This window comes from Triturus cristatus, chromosome 7 (genome assembly GCF_964204655.1).
Source record: "Triturus cristatus chromosome 7, aTriCri1.1, whole genome shotgun sequence".
NCBI classification, from domain to species: Eukaryota; Metazoa; Chordata; class Amphibia; order Caudata; family Salamandridae; genus Triturus; species Triturus cristatus.
Genome location: NC_140590.1, coordinates 1305503451 through 1305529708, shown reverse-complemented (window position 1 = coordinate 1305529708; position 26258 = coordinate 1305503451). Strand labels below are relative to the sequence as shown.

The 26258-nt window shown below is 45.2% G+C and overlaps 1 protein-coding gene across 4 annotated transcripts in view; it reads right to left on the bottom strand.

Annotated features, from left to right (window-relative positions):
- The window catches only part of SAMHD1 (SAM and HD domain containing deoxynucleoside triphosphate triphosphohydrolase 1), a 1667622-nt gene that overhangs the window by 321430 nt on the left and 1319934 nt on the right, over positions 1 to 26258 (bottom strand). For all 4 annotated transcript variants that reach the window (XM_085618924.1, XM_085618923.1, XM_085618925.1 and 1 more), the window contains one exon: positions 18692 to 18787. In XM_085618924.1, coding sequence (XP_085475050.1) covers positions 18692 to 18787 — 96 coding nt within the window. The remainder of the gene's footprint in view (positions 1 to 18691; positions 18788 to 26258) is intronic.

The window sequence follows — 26258 nt, the reverse complement described above, 5'->3', positions numbered from 1 at the left end:
AATGCTAAATTTAAGCTTACAGTTTTATTACCTGCAACAAGTTTAGCTTACACCACAACGCCTACATTAAATGTCTCCCGCAAAATCTTAGAACTGCCCAAACTGCAACTGTACGCCAACGACATTCCTGCACATGACCTGGAACTGTATTGCCCTACAATAATTCTGGAAGGGGTAGTGCACAAGCTCAATAAAGTGATGAAATTACAATTGGCCTTAAGAGTTAGAAACTTCCTTTTCTGTTTGGTACCACTCCTGAAGCTAGGTTAGCTCCTGACCAAAAGGCGAATTGCCATGCACTGCCTCGCAAAGGCTTCCCCTTCCCTGGGGCGATGCAGCACAGACCTGAGGGACTGGGCTATTACAGAGGAACGATGACTACATAAGGTTTTCAGAGTTGATAATGCAGAAAGGGAGCTAGTACTACTGAGATTGGAGGTAACATAGGAGAATTGGATTGAAGCTCCACCACCCCACATAGCCAAATGGAACGGAGACGTGCGTAGGATGACACCTTCAATGAACATGGTGGCTGTAGAAAGCTGGCTTTGTATATACTATACCAAAGTAAGGTATAGTGTGCGCAGAATCCATTGAGTCCCCAGAGGTACAGCAGAGGCTAAATTCGGTAAGTACTAACTGTTCTCTTTGTAGTAGTATGGGCGAGCAGATAGGATTATCCAGAGGGTGTGTTAAGTAAACATTTATTATATTCACTCAAGAAAGACTAATACACACACTCAGAGATTGAATCCATACCAATTGGATAAGTAAAACAAGCATTTGCAATGCAATCGGTCTCACCTCTGGGACCATATAAGTATTTAGCGATGTCTCATATTACTGCAACATAGCCTTGCTCATTACTGCAAAGTTGCTAATCCTAGACCCATACTTTTCCAATAAATATAGGGGATCCCAATTTCCATCCAGAAAATGCACTTACATGTGTTTTTGTGTGAGAAACTACAGTCAAAAGGCATGTAAATAACAATCTGCAGGATGAACCCAATCCAGAAAGCCCCACAGTCCTATCCATAAAACCGAAGTTGCCTATGCGACAATGTCGCCACAGTGGAGACTCTTGTGGTTTTAGAAGGGTGCACAGGTTTTAATTCTGTGTAGAATCAGAAGTCTAGAAACTAACAAAGTAAGCAGCTGATATGTGCGATTACACCCCAGCTCAACCTACAATGGAAATTCCAGTTGACCAGTCACATGTAGGACACAGTACTGCATGAATTTTCAAACATTCTCTGTAAACCCAATTGTACTTGAATACAAAATTCCCACCCTTAACAAGATGTAACAGTACAAACGGGAAGCTTGGTTTACACCCAGGGAAGCCAGCGTGGGGTTTACCCAACCATGGGATATATATCACATTCCGAGTAAGCAACGGTAAACGCATTTTAGGAATGGAAAATCCATTTAACATTTGAGGCACTGCCAGTGTACCTCTCCTGCCACAATGTTGCACTTTATTTGGAATTTCAGTATTAAAAATCATAAACCAAATGCAAGGTGACTGACGGAGGAGGTTCACTACCTTCAGGACATGTATGCCAAAACATACACTGCAACCAGGGGGCCGGGGGAGGAGGAGCAGGGGGTGTAACCATGAGATGCTAACCTTCAAAACAAACCCTAATTGGAGAAAGGTTCGGCCTGGGACATTTACAACACAAGAACCAAACAAAAAACACCCTCGGAGACTATGTCAAAGAGACAAAATCGACCCAACCAGACAGGAGACACTAAATGCAGCCCTTGGAGAGGGTCAGATCCCGCTTTCTACCTCACGTCCAGTGGGGGAGTCACAAGCAGATCTATAGGTGCTTATATAGGAGGCAGTAGCTCGCTCTGTTACCTCGTTGCACTAATGAAGGAAAGGCCATAATGAAAAACATGCCAGGCACAGCCTCTCACAGTCGCCTTTCACGCTTCCTCCAAGATCACAGTCTGTTTACTGCAGAGTATTATGGCCAAACAATGCATTTAAATAGCTAGCTAATGCCTTCTTCAATATATGCTTCCACTGTTCACCATTACATCTTTATATGCAAGATGGTGCTCAGAACAAGAGCAGCACAGCCAAGGGCCACCTCGCAGCCAAGCTACTTACCTGTCTGGGCCCCCAGCACTTCCAGCTGAAGTTCCTGACTTCCTGGTAGGTTACCACCTGTTACCAGAGGTATCAGGGGGTTATTTCCTGGAGCATTACAAATAATATCACTGAATTTTATGAGTGTTAATTATGGAGAAGTGAAGAGCAACTCTTATGATAAGTACATTTGAATGTGAATTTGCATATAAATTGGTGGACAGATTATAATGTACGTTTTATTGTTATTTTCAGTTGCCCCCGACGAAGGGCCCTAAAGGCCCGAAATGCATTGGGTTTTAATAAACTGCTTCTGATGAATACAGCGCTTGTACGTGTTCTTAATAAGAGGTTCGGATGGCCCATTTTGAACATGAGAAACCCGGGAAATTGCTTTTCTTGCATGAAGATTTGTAAAGTGTCAAGAGTAAAAGAGAGGATAATTAATGGAGTCAAAAGGAGTAAACTGGAAAACAAGGAAAAATAAATATTGCAAAGGCAGTATTTGCAATATTTATTTTGGGGTGAAAGGTCGCCTCAACAAGATGTGGTGTAGTTAAAACATGCAGTTTGGACAAAGCACGTCACCAGCGAGGACGCAATGATGAATTTCGAGGTTAAACAAGGTGGATCTTAATGTAATCGGAGGAGTGCAACTCGCATATATATGAGGTTACCACCTGTCACATGTGCCAGGAGCACAGGCCTGAGTTAAGGTCGCACCCCCTAGATTACAGTTGCATGCACCACTTCAGCGCTTCACTCCGATTCAGTCTGCCATACCAGGATTTGCGCACATATCTGCTACGCAACCGGAAGCCGCCTGCACAGTGTGTGAGCGTGCATAATCCTACGACAGAGCAGTAGTTTTCGCCTTCTGGTACATGCCACATTATGCACCCGACCTCCAGAGCTTCTTTAGCATGCGGCTGTGTCGGAATCCCGCACTTTTAACACCCCCAAATTAATTATCGTTTACCCTAAATATATACCACTAACCTAAATACAAGACATACATCATAACAATGTCAACATTCTTTAAAGTTAATGAAGAACAATTCTGTTCCTTATGTAGCTTAACTCTCAAGTACATTTTCTAATTCCAGGTTTATCCCTGAAACGGTACTTCAACTTTTCAGTTTAGTCTGCAAGATACAATTGAATTCACGAGACTTCTCTTTATTCTGCTTTGACTTCAAAATGATTGCTGATAGACTGCTTGTTCTGTCATTTATAAAGTGTAATGGTTACCCAGACATGAGTGACCTTGCGCTAAGATCACTGAAAGATAGTAATGATCAAAATAAGGAAAATGAGACAAAAATTACAAAGTAAATACATAGGTTTTAATTTGTTTCCTAAAAGAGAGATGAGAGGCAGTCATGCAGAGGAGACATGGAAGTTGCTTTCAATCCTTGGCAGTCAGATAATTAAAAGCATGGCCTCCAAGGGTGTCTGAAAGAGTCAGAAGCTTGGGTATTCATTTTAGAAAACGCAAAATCTTCCTTAAAAACTAGGAAAGCATTCAAGCCTATGTGAAAGACAATGTGAAATTGTCTAAGAGATATCTGTAAAATGACATCTAGATTCTAAGGTTAGAGGGATATCCATGATCTTATAAAGAAAAAAGTAGACAAACTATCACATAGAGAGATTGTGAAGCCATACGTTAGGAAATAAATCCTCACAACTCTGTAATAACCCTAACTTACCGGAAATTTTTAATGATCCAATTATCAAAAGATGGCATGATGCGGGTTTGACTAAGCTTGGTGATTTTTATTACCCCAACTGGTGTAGCCTCTTTTGAAAATCTTAAAGAGCGGTACGAATTAGATTGGAGGGATTTCTATAAATATTTGCAAATCAGGGATATTCTAAACAAGGAAGGCGGCGCCCAAAAGGCTTTGCCAACAATAATATAATAGATAATTTAAGAAAGAATAAAGATTTATCTATTGGAGTCGTGTATAATTTTTTCAACTCATTAATGCCGGATGACATGGAAGCTCGGGCATCAAAATGGAAAGCGGAGACAGGAATCCCTGGAAAATCAGTTTTTTCACTCAGCATAATTAGCACAGAATATTTTAATCCCGACCCGACTCCAGGCTCAATATTATAAATCTTGCTTTTCGCTATACTACACTCTAAAAAAGATCGCCAAATGGGGGACTGGGAGAGGAACCCTTTGCCCCCGGTGTGCATTATTTCAGACAGATCTAAGTCATATCTTTGCCTCCTGTGACGTTCTAAGTAAATTAAAATGAATATGCTACTTACCAGTATGCATCTGTTCTTGGCATGTAGGGCTGCTGACATTCATATCTGTTACAACAAACAATTGATGGACGGAATGCTGACAATGCAGACATTCTCCCCCAGTCAAGAGATCTGGGTTAAATCCATCGTTCTTTTGCCCACTACACCACCCCAGTTTAGACATGGCCATATGCAAATCAGTCTTGACCCTGTGCCTCATGGGAACAGTCCAGCCCGAACTGCCAAGCCATGTCTTCCCTGGACCGGAATCAAGCATCCTAGGACCGGTTTCTGGCTATCAGCCGTCATCAGCCAGGATAGCTTGACTCCAGTGGCGTAGTGAGCACGGGTCCCACGTCTGGGAATACCCATCCCACTTAGGGCGAAAAGCGTTACAACAAACAATTGATGGACGGAATGCTGACAATGCAGACATTCTCCCCCAGTCAAGAGATCTGGGTTAAATCCATCGTTCTTTTGCCCACTACACCACCCCAGTTTAGACATGGCCATATGCAAATCAGTCTTGACCCTGTGCCTCATGGGAACAGTCCAGCCCGAACTGCCAAGCCATGTCTTCCCTGGACCGGAATCAAGCATCCTAGGACCGGTTTCTGGCTATCAGCCGTCATCAGCCAGGATAGCTTGACTCCAGTGGCGTAGTGAGCACGGGTCCCACGTCTGGGAATACCCATCCCACTTAGGGCGAAAAGCGTTACAACAAACAATTGATGGACGGAATGCTGACAATGCAGACATTCTCCCCCAGTCAAGAGATCTGGGTTAAATCCATCGTTCTTTTGCCCACTACACCACCCCAGTTTAGACATGGCCATTGTTTTTGCATTTGTCACCCCGAGTGGGAAGGGTATGCTCAGACGTGAGTCCCTTGCTCTCCATGCCACTGGAATCAAGCTATCCTGGCTGACGAGGGCTGAAAGCCCGAAACCGGTCCTAGGATGCTTGTTTCCAGTCCAGGGAGGACCTGGCTTGGCAGTTCGGGCTGGACTGTTCCCATGGGGCACAGGGTCAAGACTGATTTGCATATGGCTGGGTTCAAACTGGAACGGCATGGTGAGCAAAAAAACGATGGATTTAGGCCCAGATCTCTGTACTGGGGTGAATGTATGACATTGTTCTGCATTCTGTCCATCAATTGTTGTTTTTGCATTTGTCACCCCGAGTGGGAAGGGTATGCTCAGACGTGAGTCCCTTGCTCTCCATGCCACTGGAATCAAGCTATCCTGGCTGACGAGGGCTGAAAGCCCGAAACCGGTCCTAGGATGCTTGTTTCCAGTCCAGGGAGGACCTGGCTTGGCAGTTCGGGCTGGACTGTTCCCATGGGGCACAGGGTCAAGACTGATTTGCATATGGCTGGGTTCAAACTGGAACGGCATGGTGAGCAAAAAAACGATGGATTTAGGCCCAGATCTCTGTACTGGGGTGAATGTATGACATTGTTCTGCATTCTGTCCATCAATTGTTGTTTTTGACATTCATATCTGTGCATAGATCGCCGCCTAGTGTTGGGTCCGGATGTTTGCACGTTGTTGTCCTGGAAGAGTCTTCGAAGTATCCTGAGATAGGTGACTCCTCCCCTGGACCACAGTGCGCATGGGCATCCTCTCCATCCTCAGATTGTTTTTCGCCATTGTGGCAGTGATGGAGTAGATACAGAAAGTGATGACCATGCTATACAGTAATTCTGAGAGCTGCAGCTGCTACAGGCGCCGGGGAGGAGGGTGGGCGATATGAATGTCAGCAGCCCTACATGCCAAGAACAGATGCATACTGGTAAGTAGCATATTCAGTTCGAGGCATGTGGGCTGCTGAATTCATATCTGTGCATAGAATACATAGCAGTACCTCCAATTAGCGGCGGCTACCAGTGCCAGCTGCAGCGGTCTGAAAAAGAGTTTTGAGAACAGCCTGTCCTACAGCTGCCTGCTGTTTTGAGTGTACATCTACACAATAGTGTTTGGTAAATGTATGTATAGTGGACCATGTGGCTGCTCTACATATATCATGTAAAGGAATGTTTCCCAGGAAAGCCATGGAGGCCCCTAACTTACGTGTTGAGTGGGCTCGTGGGGGAATCGTTAATGTGCGTTTAGCCTTTTGATAGCAAATTTGAATACATTTAACGATCCATCTGGCTATATCTGCTTTGGAGATGGCGTTGCCGTTGTGTTGTGGGGAAAAGGCAACGAAAAGTTGTTTTGTCTTCCTAAAGCTTTTGGTTCTGTCTATATAGTACATGAGGGCTCTTTTGAAGTCTAGTGTATGGAGCATTCTTTCAGCGACATTTTGTGGATTCTGAAAGAAAACAGGCAGTTCAATCGTTTGATTTATGTGGAACTGCGATATTACTTTAGGCATGAATTTGGGGTTGGTACGTAGTACGACCCTGTTTGCGTGAACCTGTATGAATGGCTCTTGAATGGTTAGTGCCTGGAGTTCACTAACTCTTCTCAACGAAGTGATTGCTACTAGAAAAGCCACTTTCCAGGTGAGGAATTGAATCTCACACGAGTGGAGAGGTTCGAAGGGTGGACCCATCAGTCGGGTGAGGACCAAGTTGAGGTTCCACACTGGCGCTGGTGGTTGTCTTGGGGGAATTACTCGTTTAAGTCACTCCAAGAAGGCTTTGATGGCAAGCACTCTGAATAAAGAGAGGTGCTGCCTGTTTTGGAGATAGGCTGCTATTGCGGTTAAATGGATACGTATTGAGTTGTATGCCAGATTGCATCGGTATAGGTGTAAGAGGTAACAGATTATGTTTTGAATGGATGCATCTAGCGGGTTAATGTCATTGTTATTGCAATAAATGACAAACCTCTTCCATTTGGCTGCATAGCAAGCTCTGGTAGTGGGTCTCCTAGCTTCCTTAATGATGTCCATACAGTCAGGTGGCAGGTTTAGGTAGCCAAACTCTAGGACTTCAGGAGCCAGATCGCCAGGTTCAGCTGTTGCGGATCTGGGTGCTGAATTTCTCCATGGTTCTGCGTCAAATGCGCGGGTGTGATCCGCAGCCTTTGATGCGGCACCACGGAAAGTTCCAGAAAGGTGGTGTACCATGGCTGGCGTGCCCATGTTGGAGCGACCAGGATGAGTGTCAGTGAGTGTTGTCGCAGTTTGCGTGCCACCAGCGGTATCAACGGCGCTGGGGGAAAAGCGTACGCAAATCTGCCGGACCAGTTCATCCATATCGCATTGCCCTGCGACTGTGGATGTGGGAACCTGGCGGCAAAGTTTTGGCATTTTGCGTTTTCGCTTGTGGCGAATAGGTCTATCTCTGGATGACCCCACTTTTGGAAGTACGGTTGGAGTACTGACGGGTGTAGCTCCCACTCGTGCATCTGGTGGCTGTGTCTGCTGAGCAGATCCGCCATCTGGTTGTCCTTGCCTGGGAGGTGTTCCGCCATGAGGAATATGTTCCTCTGAATGGCCCACTTCCACATGCTCTGAGCCAGATGAGACAACTGTGGAGAGTGCGTTCCTCCCTGCTTCTGTATGTAGTACATGGCAGTCATGTTGTCCGTCCGGATCAACACGACTTTGTTGCACAAGTGTACTTTGAATGCCTTCATGGCTAGGAAGATTGCCATCAGTTCCAGAATGTTGATGTGCTTTTTCTTTTGTTGTAATTTCCATAGTCCCTGCACTGTGTAATGGAGTACATGAGCTCCCCATCCCTGGAGAGACGCGTCCGCTGTCAGTATTATTTGTGGAACAGGCTCGTGGAACGGTCGGCCCTTGCAAAGGTTTTGTGGATTCCACCAATGCAGAGAGTTGTATGCCCGACCGCTCACCAACACTAGGTCTTTTAATTGCCCGTGAGCCTGATTCCATTGACGTGCCAAGCACTCCTGAAGCGGGCGCATATGTAGTCTCGCGTGCGGGACTATGAAAATGCAGGAGGCCATCATGCCTATCAACTGCATGAACACTCGCGCAGGAAGGGAGTGTTGGGGTTTGAACTTGGAAATCAGCATTTGCATGCTGTTGATCCTCACTAAATTTGGCTGAGCTGTGGCTGCCAGAGTGTCTATGGTCGCACCTAGGTACTGTTGTACGTGTGCGGGTTGGAGATGTGATTTTGGGTAATTTAGTGAGAATCCCAGACTGTGAAGAAGGTGAATGGTGCGGGACATGTGGCTGGCACATTGCTGGGCTGACTTTGCCTGAACAAGCCAGTCGTCCAGGTAAGGGTAGACGTGAATGTGTTGCCTCCGTAGATGTGCAGCCACAGTAGCAAGGCACTTTGTGAAAACTCTGGGTGCTGTTGTCACTCCGAAGGGAAGGACTTTGAATTGGTAGTGCTGCCCCTGAATGGTGAACCGGAGATATTTTCTGTGTGACGGGTGTATGGGTATGTGGAAATACGCATCTTTGAGGTCTAGCGTGGCTAGGAAGTCTCCCTGTCTGAGGAGCGGGAGAACCTGCTGTAGGGTGAGCATGTGAAAATGCTCTGAGAGAATGTAACGGTTGAGGGGTCTCAGGTCTAGGATAGGTCTGAGTGACCCGTCCTTTTTTGGTATTAAGAAGTACAGAGAGTACACCCCTGTTCCCTGTTGGTGGACGGGCACTACCTCTATTGCGCCTTTTTGCAGCATACTTAGCACTTCCTGCTGTAATAACGCTAAGTGCTCTGAGGACATAGGACGGTGCTTTGGCGGTATGGTGGGTGGAGTGGAGGTTAATTCGAGACAGTAACCGTGTTGGATAACATCTTTGACCCACCTGTCCGTGGTGATGGTATTCCACGTGGACAGGAACCGCTGGAGCCTTCCCCCGACAGGTGTTATGTGGTCGGGGGGAAGGGAGAGGGCGTCACTGTTTGTTCTTGGGGGAGGACCTGGTATTGCCGTAACCACGTCCTCTGCCTTTGGTGCTGGAGCCACGATATCCACCTCGGGTGTTTTTATCGTAGGAACTCTGTGTGCCCCCTTTATTGTAGGTTTGCTGTGCCCCCTGTCCTCTACCTGCACCTCTATTTCCGGGGCGACGAAAGGAGCCACTACGAAATGTCTGCGTTTGCAGAGCCCCCATTAACTTCGCAGTGTCCGTGTCTTTTTTTTATCTTTTCTAAGGTGGTGTCAACCTCCGGTCCGAATATGTAGTCGGGGTTGACCTGCTGATTGAGGATGTTATTTTGGACCTCAGGTTTGAATCCGGAGATTCGTAACCAGGCGTGTCGTCGTAGCATGACGCTGGTGTTTATTGCCCTTGCAGCAGTGTCTGCGGCATCCAGTGCACACTTGATGGATGCGTTTGTGAGAAGTTGTCCCTCCCTGATGAGGAGCTCCGCTGCCTCTTTGTACTCGTCTGGTAGGTGTTGGAGTAGGGTCTCTAACGTGTCATAGTGTGAGCGGTCGTAGCGAGCTAGGAGCGCCTGTGTATTGGCAATGCGCCATATGTTTGCTGCTTGGGCTGCAATCCTTTTGCCGGAGGTCTCTAGGACCTTGGACTCTTTGTCCGGGGGAGGAGCATCACCAGTCGTCTGCGAGTGTGCCCGTTTGCGAGCATTGGCAACTACGATGGAGTCCAGAGGCAACTGGCTTCTAATGTACGTGGGGTCCCCAGGTGCGGGTTTGTACTTCTTCTCGATCCTGGGGTTTATTACCCGTGCCCTGGTGGTTTCTTTGAAAATGTCCTTTGCTGGCTTGAGGACACCTTTCAACATGGGCAGAGTCTTTACAGTCCTCTCGGAGGATGCGAAAGTGCCCACCAAGAAATCGTCCTCGATAGTGTCTGAGTGGAGTTGCACTCCATGATTGGCTGCGACACGTTCGATGAGGGCGTTGAATGCAGCAGTGTCCTCTGTGGGGGACGTTTTTGCGCCATAAAGTTGCGTGTCCTGTGTATCCAGAGCGGCACCTGGGTCTACAGGGTCATCCCAGACTTGATCAGGGTCTTGCTGGCCCTCAGGGTCCATGTCCCCGGGGTAGGTGGTGTCGTCACCCATGTAGTCCTCCACTGCATCTGTGTCGGAGTGCGTCGGGAAGATCGACTGTGGATCTGTGTAAGAGGTGTGGATTTGTTCGTAGAGAACTGGTTCCGATTCCGCCGGCATTTTTTGCTTTAGCGGGATCCTATAAGAGTCCAAAGCCTGCCCGGAAGTGATCTTCCGCTTTCGGAGCATGAGCCTGCCGGTGTCGGCGTCGATGAAGTGGGACGGTGATGTCCCAGTAGGAGAGTGTTCGGTAGAAGGGGACCTTGTCTGGGTAACACGTGTTCTGATCTCGAACATTTTCGGCGCCGTGGATGGCGGCAAACCAAAGGTGATATTGGCCGGTGCCTTCTGTGCCTTTTTCGGTTCGGAGCCCGATGAGGTCTGGAGGGCTGCCTTTTCCCTGATGCGTTGCAAGGACGCTGCCACTTGTCGCACCTGGAACGCCGACGGTTCTTTGGCGCCGAGTGGTTCCGTAGAGGCAGGTGTGGACTTCTTCGAAGTCCCCGGGTCATCGAGCCGAGGAGAGGTAGTAGCCGTCCACGGCGTCGATGAATGGACCGTAGTCGCTGCTTTCGAGGTGGATAGCGATGCAGTGGCCATTTTCACCTTGGTGGCCGGTGCCGATTGCTTCGGTGCCGGGGGCCGAGGCGCTTTGGCGGTACTGATGGCTTTTCTTTTCGGGTCAGCGCCGACATCGGCTGCAGCGAGTTCGGTACCGAAGTCCCTTTTGGTGCGGTCGGAGCCGACGGGTGTGGCTGGCGTCGAAGGTGTGGTGGGCCTCGAGCCGACCAGTGTCAGTTTCACTTTCGGTTTCTGTTGAACCAGTGCGACGATTGGTTTCGGTTTCGTGGAAGGGAAACCAGTCTTTTTAGGTAATAATGGCTCTCGCTGTATGTCTGTGGCCGGGCCAGAGGGCGGGGCCGAAGAACTGCGGGATTGGTCTTGGGTAAGGCCCGAAGGCGATCCCTCGACCGGAGCCGTCGGACGCACTGAGATATCCTCCATTTGGACGGGTAGGCCCTGCTCCTCACCAGAGCTACCTTCTTCGGCCCCTAAGGCCTCATCGTAGTCTCCTACCTCATCGTCGGCTTCTTCCCTGTGAAAAAGCTCTTCATCTACGTCTTCCGATCTGGAACCGTGTTCGGAAGCGGGGCTGGAGGGTATATTTTCCACGCTTTCGACATCTTCGTCCTCGGTGCTGAAGATGTTGGTCGGGGCCGGTGCCGCTTGCTGCGCTTCCAGTCGCGCGGCTCGTCGATTCCGGAGAGTCTTCTTGGATCTGAATCGGGCACAGGCCATGCATTTCGATTCGTCATGATCCGGTGAGAGGCATTTGTTACACACCGGGTGGACGTCGATGTGTGGGTATTTGGCGTGGCAAACAGGACACCGCTTGAATGGGGTCCTCGATTCCATCGTCTAAGTTCGGTCGATGGTTGGATTTAATGGATCCGAAAAGTTGTTAAAAATCGCTAAACTAGCCTGTAAACTGTCGATACCGATCGGGAACAGTACCGACGAAAACTAGAGGCCTTTTGGCCTGAAAACTAAATTTTCCTAACTTGAGTCAAGATAAGCACATCCGAACCCAATGGCGGAAAAAAACAATCTGAGGATGGAGAGGATGCCCATGCGCACTGTGGTCCAGGGGAGGAGTCACCTATCTCAGGATACTTCGAAGATTCTTCCAGGACAAAAACGTGCAAACATCCGGACCCAACACTAGGCGGCGATCTATGCACAGATATGAATTCAGCAGCCCACATGCCTCGAACCAATAGATCACCAACTTTCTCAAGGAGGTGCTAGAAGCGGACGGCTTCCTCTCTCTGACCTTGATTGAACTTGGTGTGGACCAGGATATGCAGGGGAAGCCAGGAGAAGAATTTGAGTTTATCGACATGGCGATACTTCGCTTATGCCTCGCATCTGCCTGGTTGGATCTGAATCCCCCCGGGCTTCACCAGTGGCTTTCTCGTCTACTAGCAAACTATTATTTCGAAAAAGCTATATATGCAAAAAGGGGACTGCGCTCCTGAACTAAAGGCTTAAAAATCTGGGCACCACTGTCCAGATGGATTGAGAAGAATGGGTAAGCTGCAAAGCCCATCTTTATTTCTTTAACTCAAAAACTAAAGATAACAGAGTGAGGCCAATTCTTTGAGGGTGGGTTGGGAGGGAGGGATGGGTTTCCTGGGTAGTTTAATAAAAGCGGGAAAAATGTAGTGCATAACTTTCTTTCTCTCTTGCGTTCTTTTTACCAGCTTTCTTGTGATAACGAATTGTAATTATTTCATATATTATTGTTAATTATGCATTAATTAAAAAAAAAAGAAGGAAAAAAAAGGGGGAAATACATCCTGCTGGTGAACTGACGTTATTCAGGATTTTATCAATTTCTTTGACTTTATTTGGAGGTAAGCAAATCTAGTTGCTGTAAAAATGTATTCTTGTGCTACGAATATTTTTTTTATAATCATGCAAGCCATCTAGATAGAAGTTTTTGTCGTTCGATTGGTAATGTGATATTTATCTACAAAGGACCCAATTACGACTGCTGAACTCGTGGTGGAGGTGCAGTGGCAGTTGGGGACTGTCGCACCAGTTGTCTGACCGCCATATTACAAGTACAGTGGTAGGACCATTTTGGGTCCACAACAACTGCCAGAGAAACGTGTTCCCTTGCGATGGCACAGCGGTCTGGGACAGTAATATGCTTGGTGGTGCCTCTACGGCATTGCCAAGCATATTTTGAGTTTCCCTACCACCAGCCTTCTCATGGCAGTGAGCCCACCATGAAAAGGCTGGAGGTGGGGAAACGTAGGGGCCCTACAGGCCCCCTGGTTTCCCATGTACAATGGGATGCATGCAGGGGGGCACCAGGTGTGCCCCCTGCGTGCATGCCCGCCCAGTTCCTGCATGCATGGACTAAACAGTCTATGTCGTGGAAGAAATTTCATTGGCGTTCCCATTGCGGCGCATTTTTCAAAGGCACCGCCATGGGAACGCCAAATGCGAGCGGGCGGCAGTCGACTTTGGCGGTATAGGGGTGGGACAGCACAAAACTACCTCACTCCCACACCGCCAAAGTCGTAATCAGTCCCAAAGCATTTGAAGAGTTTTGCTTCTCTGGGGTCCTGCAAAAAACAAGCTGTTAAGGGTAAGAACACTGCACCTTAGTGGATTTCATTGGAATGGAGGTTTCTATTATAAATGTGATCCACTTCCTTAAAGTGGAGATATTGTTATTCAGGTGAAGAGTGTGGAGGATGGGTGACTGTAAGGGCACTACTCTCAGAAATATCAAACCTCTCCTGCCACAAAGTGATTTCAGGCATGTGGACCATGCGCTTGTCTTGCCAAGGCTAGACTATGGCAGTGCTACCCTCAGTGGCCTTCCCAAATACGCCCTGGCTCAACTAAGGGCCTCACTGAAAACTGCGGCTAGACTGGTTACAGGCACCAAACGAAATAAACACATATCCCCAGTCCTAAAATCTCTCAAATGGCTACCATACGAAGCACAAATTCAGCTAAAGATTGCCGTTCTGGCGCACAAAGCCTTTCACTTCAATACTCCCAGGTACCTGGCGCAAAACCTATCTTGTGGGGAGAGAGCATCAAGAAGCGCTACTACTTTCCTCTTGAAACCACCCATCCTTAGCAAAAAGAGAACTTATCACCGAGCCTTCTCCAGTGCTGCCCCAAGGATATGGAACTCTCTTCCGCCGGAAGTACGCAGACTCTCCTCGACAACGGCATTCAAATTAAAAGCTAAAAGATTCCTAATGAGCAAATTCTTACCTTAAAAGGGCTAGGCCCACTTTGCTCTGTGTCACTGATCCTGCTACCATGGGACCCCCCATTTTATATGGCTTCTCTTTACTGCTTATTATTACCCCCCTTCATTGCCCGCTTACACCTGTTTCTTGTATTACTTTCCTTTTCCCACTCGATGTTCGTTATTGCATTGATATCCTCCCTTCCATCCTATTGTAAAGCGCTATGATATCCTTCGGGATCTTGTTCGCGCTATACAAAACTTTATAAATAAATAAATAGACATTTTAGCCCAGTGTCGTTTTTCCAAGGGAGGCCAAATCATAGTTTGAGGACACATGCATGGAAGGCAAAACTTTACAAAAAAGTGATTTGACCACGCTAAGTGATTCACTTGCGAATACAAGATTAGGGGAGTGAAAAACATACCTAATGTATGTCGTTTATTATAAGTAGGGCGTTGCACCAAAATGAAATTGGTACAGCTGTCAATTAGAAGTTTGGCGTCTTTGTTACCTTTAGAGTAAAAATATTAGTTAAAATCACCTAGACTACGAAACACTGGCGTTCAGGCAGATTGAGGCAGTAAGATCAAGAGTAGCGGTAACAAAGTTATTATTTTGAGGGTGTTCTATAAACCAAGAGTGTGATACTATTAGGGCCAGCTAGAAGTGGGGTGTCTAGTAAGTTCAGCTATAATGTTCCTTTGATGATTACAAGTACGCTGCCTTTCTTAGCAATACAGTGACGTCTATCTACAAAAATGTATGTCGGTGGCACTGCCAGAGAAATATTAGGAGTGAACTGTTTGACTATTTCTCAGTTACAAATATTAAGCCAATTTGATTATTAATGAGATAATCATGGAGTTTAATATTATGAACACGAGGGATCTAGCATTCATCAATATGTATTTAATATTCAGATGTTTAATTTTTTAGGTGAGATGCTTTACTCAACATTGGTGTTTAAAAGTGCTCTGTGTTTCAGGCATTCAGTGTTTTCCGCTAGCATTGCGGAGAACTTAGAACTGACATCAATGCTGCCAGCAGGTTAGAGGTGTCAATAGGGTGACAGCACAGTGGAGGGGCTCTGAGCACTAGAAGAAAGAGTCCTTTCAGGACTTACTGTTTTAGGTTCATAGTCCTGTACCAAGCCAGTATGTATGCAATCAGGCACAGTTGGGCTTACCTTTCCCATACCAGCAGTGCACCTGATGCGTGTCCATCCAATCAGCTTGCCTAATTAGGCTTTCTGAACTGAGCGGGCAGGTTTGATCCCCGATGTGCATGTAATCAAAATACATTAAACACTTTGAGGGTACACAATGTGCTATTAAAAGAAAACACATAGTCATCAAGATTTTCACATGGTCTGGCAAGAAGGAACTCACTACCTAGCAAGGACTCTTTAATCATGAGGAAACCTGAATTTGATAACTTCAAAATTGCCACTTCAAATTCCAAGCATTCTGAAGAGTCATTAGAAATTGTAGTTTGTGTTCAGGTGCTAAATCATAGAGCATCCTACAGAGACGCAAAGCTTTTTGGCAAATTGCATAGTCATTCACGGAGCAGTACCAGTCTTTCCTACCCTGGAATGAACGTGGACTAACACATTTGGAGTTTTGAGCTTACAGATCTGCTAAGTGTAGGACGGTGAGCCAACTAATGACAGAGCCCTCATCTCACCACTAATGACCGAGCCCTCATCTCACCCTCAAAAAACTGTCTTGGTGTTGGGGCTCCTGCTTGCACGTAGAATCTTATGCAACTCAATGCTTTTCAGTATTCACCTGATTGGGCACAGAATTTGGAGAAAGAAGTGTTTGCACAGAACAGGGTTTCAACAAAGACACCGAGAATATGGTATTTCAACCATACAGCAACTGGATTAAGAATCTGCACGATAAGAAATAGACTAACAAATTGTGGTTATCACTTCGAGGATTGTTTCAAATGTAGATTTTTAGTGAATAAGCTTACTTTCTCATACACCATGTATGTGTATGCAGGAGTTCTTTTAGGATAAGAATATAATCTGTACCTAGTTTTAGCTTTTTTGACGGCTGCTGTGCCGACTTCTGAACTTTTCTCAGGCCAGTTAAATGCTCTTGTGCCAAAGAACCGGAAGGATATTAAGACAAATTTAACACTAATATTCTGGGATTATGTCTATACATACATATGAAAGGTGATGTCACCATAGTGTGCATAGGGCAGGAAAATGAGCCAAGGCCACAGATCATGACAGCTTTTTGGTTAAAACATTCAGCAATCACTCGAATACAGTAAGAGCCAATTTGATCACATTCATTTTTGGGAATTATAAATTAATTTAAAATAATTTTAGCGTTTAAATTCTGTAGCGGGTTGTGGGTTTATAGGGGAACAGGGTGGGAAGTAATTTAATTATATGAAATTAATTATAAATTATTAGGAATTATAAAATAATTTAAAATAATTTTTGCGTTTAAATTCGTTAGCGGGTTTATAGGGGAATAGGGTGGGAAGTAATTTAATTGTAATTAAGTAATATTTTTATTTATTTATTGGTATTGATAATTATATTATTGTTAATTAAGTATTAAGTGGTAATTAATTATTATTAATTGGTAATTAGTTTTTATTAATTGATTAATTGATAATTATGTTAACAGTATTATTTTATTAGTTGAGTGTTTTGTGTGTTTATAGGGGAATAGTGTTGGAAGTAATTGAAATCTAATTAAGTAATTATTAAATTTGTTGTTGGGTATTGATAATTAATTGGAGATTAATTATTAATTGGTAAATATTTTAAATTATAATAATTTGGTTATGAAAAATAATTTATTGTTGATTAATAATCAATTGGTCATTAAATATGTTTAAATATTATGTATTGATATTTCTAATTAATATACTAATAAGTAATTAATAATTGGTAAATATTGTATAATAATTAATAATTTGTGTATAAAAAATATGTAATTGTTTAATATTTTTTAATTGGTAATTAGGGTTTGATAATTATTTTTTGGTCTAAAAAATGTAATTGTTCAATATTTAATTGGTAATTAATATTCATTAATTATTATTTATTGGTATTTATTAATAATTTATTGCTAATTAATTATTTATTGGTAGTTATGTTTTTAATAAATATCTATTGGTATTTGTAAGTAATTTTGAGTTATTTAATCATTAAATTATTAATTATTTTAAAGAATTATTTTATTTATAAGTATGATATTTTTAACTTCTAAGCTATCCAACACTTGCCCTACTGTTGCAGTCTTTGTAGTTGGAATAATAATTTTTACCCCTACGCTATCCAACACTTTCCTTACTGTTGCACTCTCGGGAGTTGGAATAGTAATTTTTACCCCTACGCTATCCAACACTTTCCCTGCTGTTGCACTCTCTGGAGTTGGAAAAGTAATTTTTACCCCTACGCTATCCAACACTTTCCCTACTGTTGCTCTCTCTGGAGTTTGAATAGTAATTTTTACCCCTACGCTATCCAACACCTACCCTACTGTTGCACTCTATGGAGTTGGAATAGTAATTTTTACCCCTACGCTATCCAACACTTTCCCTACTGTTGCACTCTCTGGAGTTGGAATAGTAATTTTTACCAATACGCTATCCAACACTTTCCCTACTGTTCCACTCTCTGGAGTGGGAATAGTAATTTTTACCCTTACGCTATCCAACATTTTCCTTTCTGTTTTTTTTGGAGCTGGAGTAGTAGTTTTATTGTCTCTGCTATTTAATATTTTTTTTATTATTTTAGCTAATGCAGTATATAATTAATTTTAACAATATTAAAATTAAATGTAATAGTTTTAATTTGTTATACATAATTATTTAATTTTTATTTATGTTACTGTTTTATGTGTAATGTTTTTGCAATTGTTAACATTTTTAAATAATGTATAATTTATTAAAATAATTATTAAAACATTATTAAGTATATATTATATATTATATGTCTAATTAATTTTTTATTAAATTATATTTATTAATTTTTAACATTGTGAAATATGTTTAATTATGTTTATTTTATTTATAAGTATTATTATGTTTATTTTACATATTTTTTATAACCAAAAAAAACCCGATATTTTTAAAAACGATATTTTTGACATCTATATTTTATTTTCGATATTTTTGTACTTACCATGTTGTAGATAGGATGTCGATATTCTTGACATCGATATTAGTGTTGCGATATTTGTGTAGGTCGAATTTCTGACCTTCGAAATTTTGTCAGAGAACCTTATATTATCAGTTGTTCTTAGTACTGTAAAGATTTCGGATTCTGGTTTTATTAGGGATATTTCCATCTCAGCTGTACTAATATATGAACAGCATGCAGACACATATTTTACTTGTAGCACTCTTAATAAAATGCAAATCAAATAATCAAAATAAATGTTGGGCAATATTTATAAGCATGAAAAAATACAAAATTGTATCTACTCTAAGCAAGCTGAAAATTAAACATTTTCTCACTGTACTGAACGCCTGTGTATCTTGTAAAGGTTTCGCTGGTAATTTTTCATTCTTATGCTTGCAAGAAATTGTGTAAATTTAAATAGTTACATCAACTATAAAATCTTCAGGCTTCATTTCCACCTCAGGCAAGGATGTTTGTGGAATCGATTCAGCAATCTCAACTGGCAATGCATCATACTCCTCCTAAGGAAACAAAATGTTATATTATAAATGCAACTATATTGTATGTGTGCTATTTTTAAAAATCTTTTAAAATAAGTTCAAGTGTACATTTGTCTAATAATCCAAATTAGGATAATACAACTGAAAATACGCAGGAATGACCAATAATCAAAATCTAGTTACATCTATCAACATCAAAAGCATGCCTTGACAAAAAGATGTATGGCTGAGGCTACCATTCACACAACAGTCTCTCACAGCTTGATCAGCATAATTCAAGATAGAATGACAACAATACTAGAAAAGACAACCTCTAAAAATCCAACGTACGTTATTATCTGAACAAGTGACCCAGAACATGGAACAAAAATCTACATTCAGAGTGTGATGTCAGATTCACTTGTACAAATTCCAGAAGAGGCCTCTAGGTGATCACATCTCCTTCATTCACTGATGCAATATTGTCCCCTTTAAAGAATGTTCCAATCGTAGCCACCTTTTTTGATTATTTTTTTTCTTTCACTTGTGACCTATTGCCAATTTACCAGCAGGACTGCTCAATCAGCTACTTGAGTGTGTATATATGTGCGTGTGTGTGCGTGTGTGTGTGTGTGTGTATATATATATATATATATATATACACACATACATATACACACACACACACACACACACACACCACCGGTGAGTCACTGCAGCACTCTCGGTTTTCAGCCTTCAATTTTCATAATAGCAGATGCGTTTCGGCAAGAGTCAAACTGCAGCTGACCACCAGACTCCGGTGATCGTCAACACTAGGTCGTCATTACAAAAATGAATGGAATCCAGTTACCAAACCAGCTCCTACGAACATGGACCTGTTGTAGGTTAGAGTACAGGAGGGCGAGGGTTCGACTCTTCAATGAGCCCACATTTGACACAAATGCTCACTTAGAGATTGATGAACAAATGACTTACCTTCAGTAACGATATATCTGTAAGAGACATAGATTAGTTCCTTACCTTAAAATTACCCGCAGGCGTCAGACTGGATCCGGGGAATTTTTTTGTCAGCAGTCCTCCAGTGTGTCGAAAGATGGTGTTGGTCGGCTCCGCGTTCATCGCTGGCGTCGTGGTAGCTACTTAGACGCCGCCATTGCGTGCGGATGTCACTTCTTTTACACGACAATCCACGCCAGTAGCACAGAGCCCTGCAAGACAATGACCACTGGTGCACAAAACTAGGGCCCTGAAAGGTATTCCCTGACCCTAGAAGTCAGTTAGCAGAACGGGGAGGATGGGTGGGGCGGTATGGAATCTATAACTAATCTATGTCTCTTACAGATATATCATTACCGATGGTAAGTAACTTGTTAATCTGAAAGAGACAATTAGTTATAGATTCCTTACCTTAGAATAGGTAGCACAGAAATACCAACCCCGGAGGTGGGTCTGCGAACCAAGTTCACACCAGAAAGTTCTGGAGAACAGAACGGCCAAAGAAGCCGTCTCTCCGGACTTGGCTGTCCAGGCAGTAGTATTTTGTGAACGTGTGCAGAGATGCTCACGTAGCTGCGTGACAGAGGTCATTAAGGGGACTCCCCGTCCCAAAGCAGTGGTAGCTGCAGTCTCCCTGGTGGAATGGGCGCGCAGTCCCACTAGAGGCTCCTCCTTTGCCAAAGAGTAGCAAGCTTTGATGCACAAAACGACCTACCTGGAGATGGTCCGTTTATGCACGACCCAACCTTTCTTGGTGCCCACGTAGCCAACAAAGAGCTGGTCATCCACCCAGAAGTGCTTGGTGCGATCCAAATAAAAGGAAAGCGTCCGTTTTGGATCCAGACGGTGGAGCCTCTCTTCCTTCTTAGAAGGATGCGGAGGCGGAAAGAGGTGGGCAAAGTGATGGTTTGACCAATGTGGAAAGAAGTAACCACCTTGGGAAGAAAGGAAGGTCTAGTTCTGAGGACGACCATGTCCAGATGAACAGTCAGAATAGGAGGCTTGGAAGAAAGAGTTTGGAACTCACTCATCCTGCGCGCAGAGGTGATGGCCACCAGAAAGGCCGTTTTTAAAGTCAGAAGCCTGAGAGGACACTTATATAGCGGCTCAAAGGGAGTGCACAGAAGATACGCAAGAACCAAGTTCAAGTCACACTGAGGCATTACGAAGGTAACAGGAGGAAAAAGATGAGTAATGCCGTTAAGGAAGCGATTTACAACAGGGGACTTGAAAAGAGAAGGCTGATCAGGAAGCCTAAGAAAGGCTGACATGGCTGAGAGGTAGCCCTTAAGAGTGCCCAGAGCAGAGCCCTGCTGGGCCAAAGAAAAGAGGTACAGGAGAACCTTAGAAAGAGGGGAAGAAAGGGGACCCATAGCCTTTGCTGTGCACCATGCCTCAAATGTGTTCCATCTGCAGGCGTATACCGTCTTAGTGGAGGGACGCCTGGCTGCCAAGATAACATCACAGACTTCGGGAGGAAGTCGCCGCTCAATCTCCACGCAAAGAGGTGGAGGCTGTACAGGTTCGGGTGGAGGACCGTCCCCCGCTGCTGCTACAGAAGATCCTCCCGAAGAAGCAGTCGGATCGGAGGCTCGATAGCCATGTGTAACAGTTCGGGATACCAGATTCTTCGTGCCCAATCCGAAGCCACAAGGATGACTTGGGCCTGGTCGCGCTCGATCTTCTTCAGCACTCTGGGCAGAAGTGGTTTAGGCGGAAAGGCGTATAGAAGACCGTAACTGAACTCGTGACAAAAAGCGTTGCCTAGCGAGTGCGCCTTGGAAATTCCAACGCGCAGAATTGCTGACATTGCGCGTTCTCTTCAGTGGCGAATAGATCTAACCAAGGCTCTCCCCACTGCTGAAAGAGACCGACCTTGCGCCACCTCCGAGTGAAGACGCCATTCGTGATCCATCATGCACCTGCGGCTGGGTTTGTCCACCCTGGCGTTCAGGGAACCTGCCAAGTGTTAAACCACCAGGGACATTCCCTGATGTCCCAGCCATGTCCAGAGACGGAGAGCCTCTTGACATAGGGTCCACGACCCCACCCCGCCTTGTTTATTGCAGTACCACATGGTGGTGGTGTTGTCCGTGAACACCTGCAATGCTCTTCCCCAGACAGAGGGAAGGAATGCTTTTAGTGCAAGAACTGATCAAGCTCCAGAAGGTTGATGTGGAGCCTGGACTAAGCCGGAGACCAGAGGCCTCTGATATCAGTCTCCCACATGTAACCGCCCCATCCCAGAAGTGATGCATTGGTGACCACTGTGAGCTCTGGTTGGGGAAGGGAGAGGAATCTGCCGTCGACCCAATCCTGGTTCGTTAGCCACCACTGCAATCGGTGTGCAGGGCCCTCCGAGATCTGGACGCAATCAGACAGGTTCCCCTGACGTTGAGCCCACAGGAACTTCAGGTCCCACTGCAGAGCCCGCATTGGCCATCTGGCATGGTCCACCAGCAGAATACAGGAGGCCATCAGGCCCAGTAGCCTGAGGGTCATCCTGACCGAAACCCGGGATAGAAGATCGGAATCATAGCCTGAATATCCCAGACTCGCTGTTAGGGAGGATAGACCCGAAACTGCATAGTGTCCAGAATCGCTCCAATGAAAAGGAGCTTCTGAGAGGGAGTGAGGTGCGACTTCGGCATGTTGATGGAGAACCCCAGCAAATGCAGGAGGTCAGCCGTAGTCTGGAGGTGGGAGACAACAGCTTGGGGTGAGCACGACTTCAACAGCCAGTCGTCAAGATAGGGGAAGACTGGAACCCCAGATGAGCTGCGACCACCGCCATCACTTTCGTGAACACCCAAGGGGCGCTTGTAAGGCCTAAGGGGAGCACAGTACACTGAAAGTGCTTCTGGCCTACTGTGAACTGCAGGTAATGGCGGTGGGCCGGCAGGACAGGGATGTGAAAATAAGCTTCCTGCAAGTCCAACGCTACCATCCAGTCTCCAGGGTCGAGGGCAGTCAGGACCTGAGCTAGCGTCAGCACTATGAACTTCTCCTTCCAGGGGAAGCGGTTGACGTTCCTGAGATCCAAGATAGGACGCAGACCTTTGTCCTTCTTGGGCACCAGAAAGTAGTGGGAATAGCAACCATTACCTACTTCTGGGGCAGGAACTCGCTCAATGGCTCCCTTGACCAAGAGTGCTGAAACTTCCAGTTGGAGAAGGGCCAGATGATCCTCCGACATGAGATGGTACTGAGGTGGCATGGATGGAGGGGTAGTCTCAAAGGGGAGGGAGTAGCCCCTTCGGACTATTTGCAAAACCCACCTGTCCGATGTGATGGTGCGCCAGTGGGGGAGTTGCTGGTGAATCCTGCCGCCCGCTGCAGATTGGTGGCACTGAAAGGTCAGACTAGGAGGGTTTGGAGGCTGCTGCAGAGGGGGCTGTGGTGGACTGGCCTGCCCGCTGGTCCCCAGAACCACAGCAGGGGTTTAACAGCTTGCGCCGGCCTGTGGCTCTGGGTGGGACGTGGCAGGGCACCCCTTCCGTAGCCACAAAAGGAGCAAACAGCAGACTGCGCAGGGCGGGAGGTCCAAGGACTTGGCCGTAGCCCGAGAGTCCTTAAAGCGCTCTAGCGCGTCGTCTGCCTTGCAGCCGAACAGGCAACGGCCATCAAAAGGCATATTTATAAGAGTGTATTGGACATCCCCTTAAAAGCCAGTCGACCTCAGTCGGCGTAGCGTCGAAGGGCTACCGACGTGGAAATCGTCCTACCTAGCGAGTCGGCGGTAAACAGTCCACAGTGAATGGTTAACTTTGCTGCGTCTCTCCCTTCTAGGCCTGGATCCAAGGGGGCCCTGCAGTGCTAGGGCCGGAGGCGCCGGGGTAGAAGGCCCAGGGCCCCCAGTCAAGTCTGCGAGGCCCGAAGGCGCGCCAGCGGAGTCGGGCTGCCCAAAGATGGCATGCATCGCTTCGTAAAAGGTGCGAAGATGCGCAGGGGTCACTCCGGGTCCCAGGAAGGGAGGTAAACTCGGAGTCGACCCTAGGGGCTCCACACGTGGAGCCGCGGGAGGGGCACCACCTGCATCTCTCGTCGCGTCGGCCGAAAGACGGGGAGAAGTCGAAGAGCGACGGTGCTTCTTCGACTTCTTCTTGTGCTTAGACTTACCAGAGGAGTGTGAAGACTTTGAAAAAGACTGGTGGTGGTGGCTGCACGACCGGTCCCTCGACCTCCCACGCAATTGGGACCTCGAACGGCACAGAGGCGGAAGACGGGCCTCGAGAAGCTTTCGGCACCGCTCCCACTAAGACTTCAGATTCATGGTCCGGCAGTCAGAGCACGACTTGGGGTCGTGGTCGTGCTCCAGGTAAAACCGGCACACGCGGTGAGGAACCGTTACTGACATCAGTCGGCTGCAGGAGCCGCAAGCCTTGAAACCGGGCATCCCGACATACACCAGGAGTCGAAGACTCAAAATTGATCTCGACAAAGGTCAGCAAAAAGTCAAAAAGTGACTGGAGGTACCGTTCTCTCCAGATCTGCGCTGGCTGGCGCAGAAAAAGAAAGAACTGACGTCAACGCGAGGGCGGCGTCTAAATAGCTACCGAGACGTCATCCCAGCGACCACGACGCCAACGACGAAAGCGGAGCCGACCCATGCCACCTTTCGACATGCAGGGGTACTGCTGATGAAAAAATTCTGAGGATCCAGTCTGGGGGTGGTTCTAAGGTAAGAAATCTATAACTAATTGTCTCTTTCAGATAAACATTGTAGATCGCGATGGCGGACCCGAAAACGAACTTCGGAAAGGCCAGCTTGTATTCCGCTTTCCCTCACGGCATATTCCCTGTCCAATAGCAAGAGGGCAGGAATGTTTTAAATGTGGAGCAAATATATTGTTATATACAAGGGCGCTGAAAAAGACGGACTCGCTGAAACGCGTCTGCTATTATTAAAATTGAAGGCTGAAAACCAAGAGTGCTCCAGTGACTCCCTGGTGGGGGTTATAGTTGGTAAATAGGTTAGTGACGGCCAGAGTCACGATGGATGCACCCGCTCATGAAGTTGTTCGGCAGTGATAGTGGTAATTGGTGGTAAAGAAGTATGTATCTGCCAGATTGTCGACACTAGGTCATCATTACAAAAATGAATGGAATCCGGTTACCAAACCAGATCCTACGAACACAGACCTGTTGCAGGTCAGAGCACGGCAGGGCAAGGGTTTGTCTCTTCAATAAGCCCACATTTGGTGAGTGGAAACATGACCTGCAAAAGAAAGCATTTATTCCTGTATGACTCGTTTTTACTAAGGGACGAATTTTACGAAAACGAAAGGTATAAGTTGACACGAATACTCAGAGATTGATAAACATTGAAGGTTGCGATGGCGGCCCGAAAAAGAACATTGGAACAGGCATGTAGTCTGCTTTCTCTCACAGCATGTTCCCTGCCGAATGGCAAGAGGGCAGGAATGTTTTAAATGTGGAGGAAATATATTGTTCTATACTAAGGCATTGAAAAAGGTGGAATCGCCAAAACGCATTTGCTATAATTAAAATTGAAGGCTAAAAACCGAGAGTGCTCCAGTGACCCTGGTGGGTTTTTTTCTTGGTAAATAGGTTAAGGACAGCCACAGTCACGATGGATGCACCCGCTAATGATTGTGCAGTGATAGTGGCAATCGGTGGTAAAAAAAATATATATATATCTCAGCATGACTATGCAATTAAGAATTGTGACTTCTCCTAACCGATAGCTAAACACTTCTCTGAACACCATTAGAGTAACAATTCACAGCTTCAATATTTTGGAATAAAACATATCGGAGTGGAAGAATGAGGAGGAGATAGAACCTTATCCCTAGACGTATGGAATCATGTCTAATTATAGCACTGGGGACTGAAATTTCACATGGACATAATTTGGATGCAGAATTACATATACAGTTGGGATAGCAATGATTTCACCTAGATTACTTGATGGTGACACATTGTAATATTGACTTTATGACTTTACATTTTGCTAAAGATTTGGCACTCTTGTTTTCCCCTTATGCTATTATTCTCATTATCTTTGATTTCTTTCTCTGTATCTTATCTTATGAATGAATACATTTTTTGATTTATAGAGGAATGAAAGGTCATTCAGGAAGGGTTATTCACAGACGAAAAGGATGAATTGTTTGTTTGCTTGATTTGACTCCATTTGACTCCATTTTAGACAACAGATTTTTTAAAATAAAATATAATGAAAAGTAAGACACTGGCACTTTCTGAAAACATTTAGTTGGTTAGGGAGCACAGGCACTTTAAGCATGTTAGATCTAGTCAGTTAAAATAACAACATACTTAGAAGATGTACTTAGCGAGAAATCATATAAGGGGCTGAGGAACTGTGACAAACCTCTCTTTCACAAGTTTGATGTCCAAATTGTTCCCTAATTGAATGTATATATTTGGGGTAAAAACGGATATGGTTATAGATAATAATTACTTTAGTGTGTGAGAGAAACAAAGGAAATAGATTCACACTCTCTCCGTGTACTCTTTCATTTAAATGGAG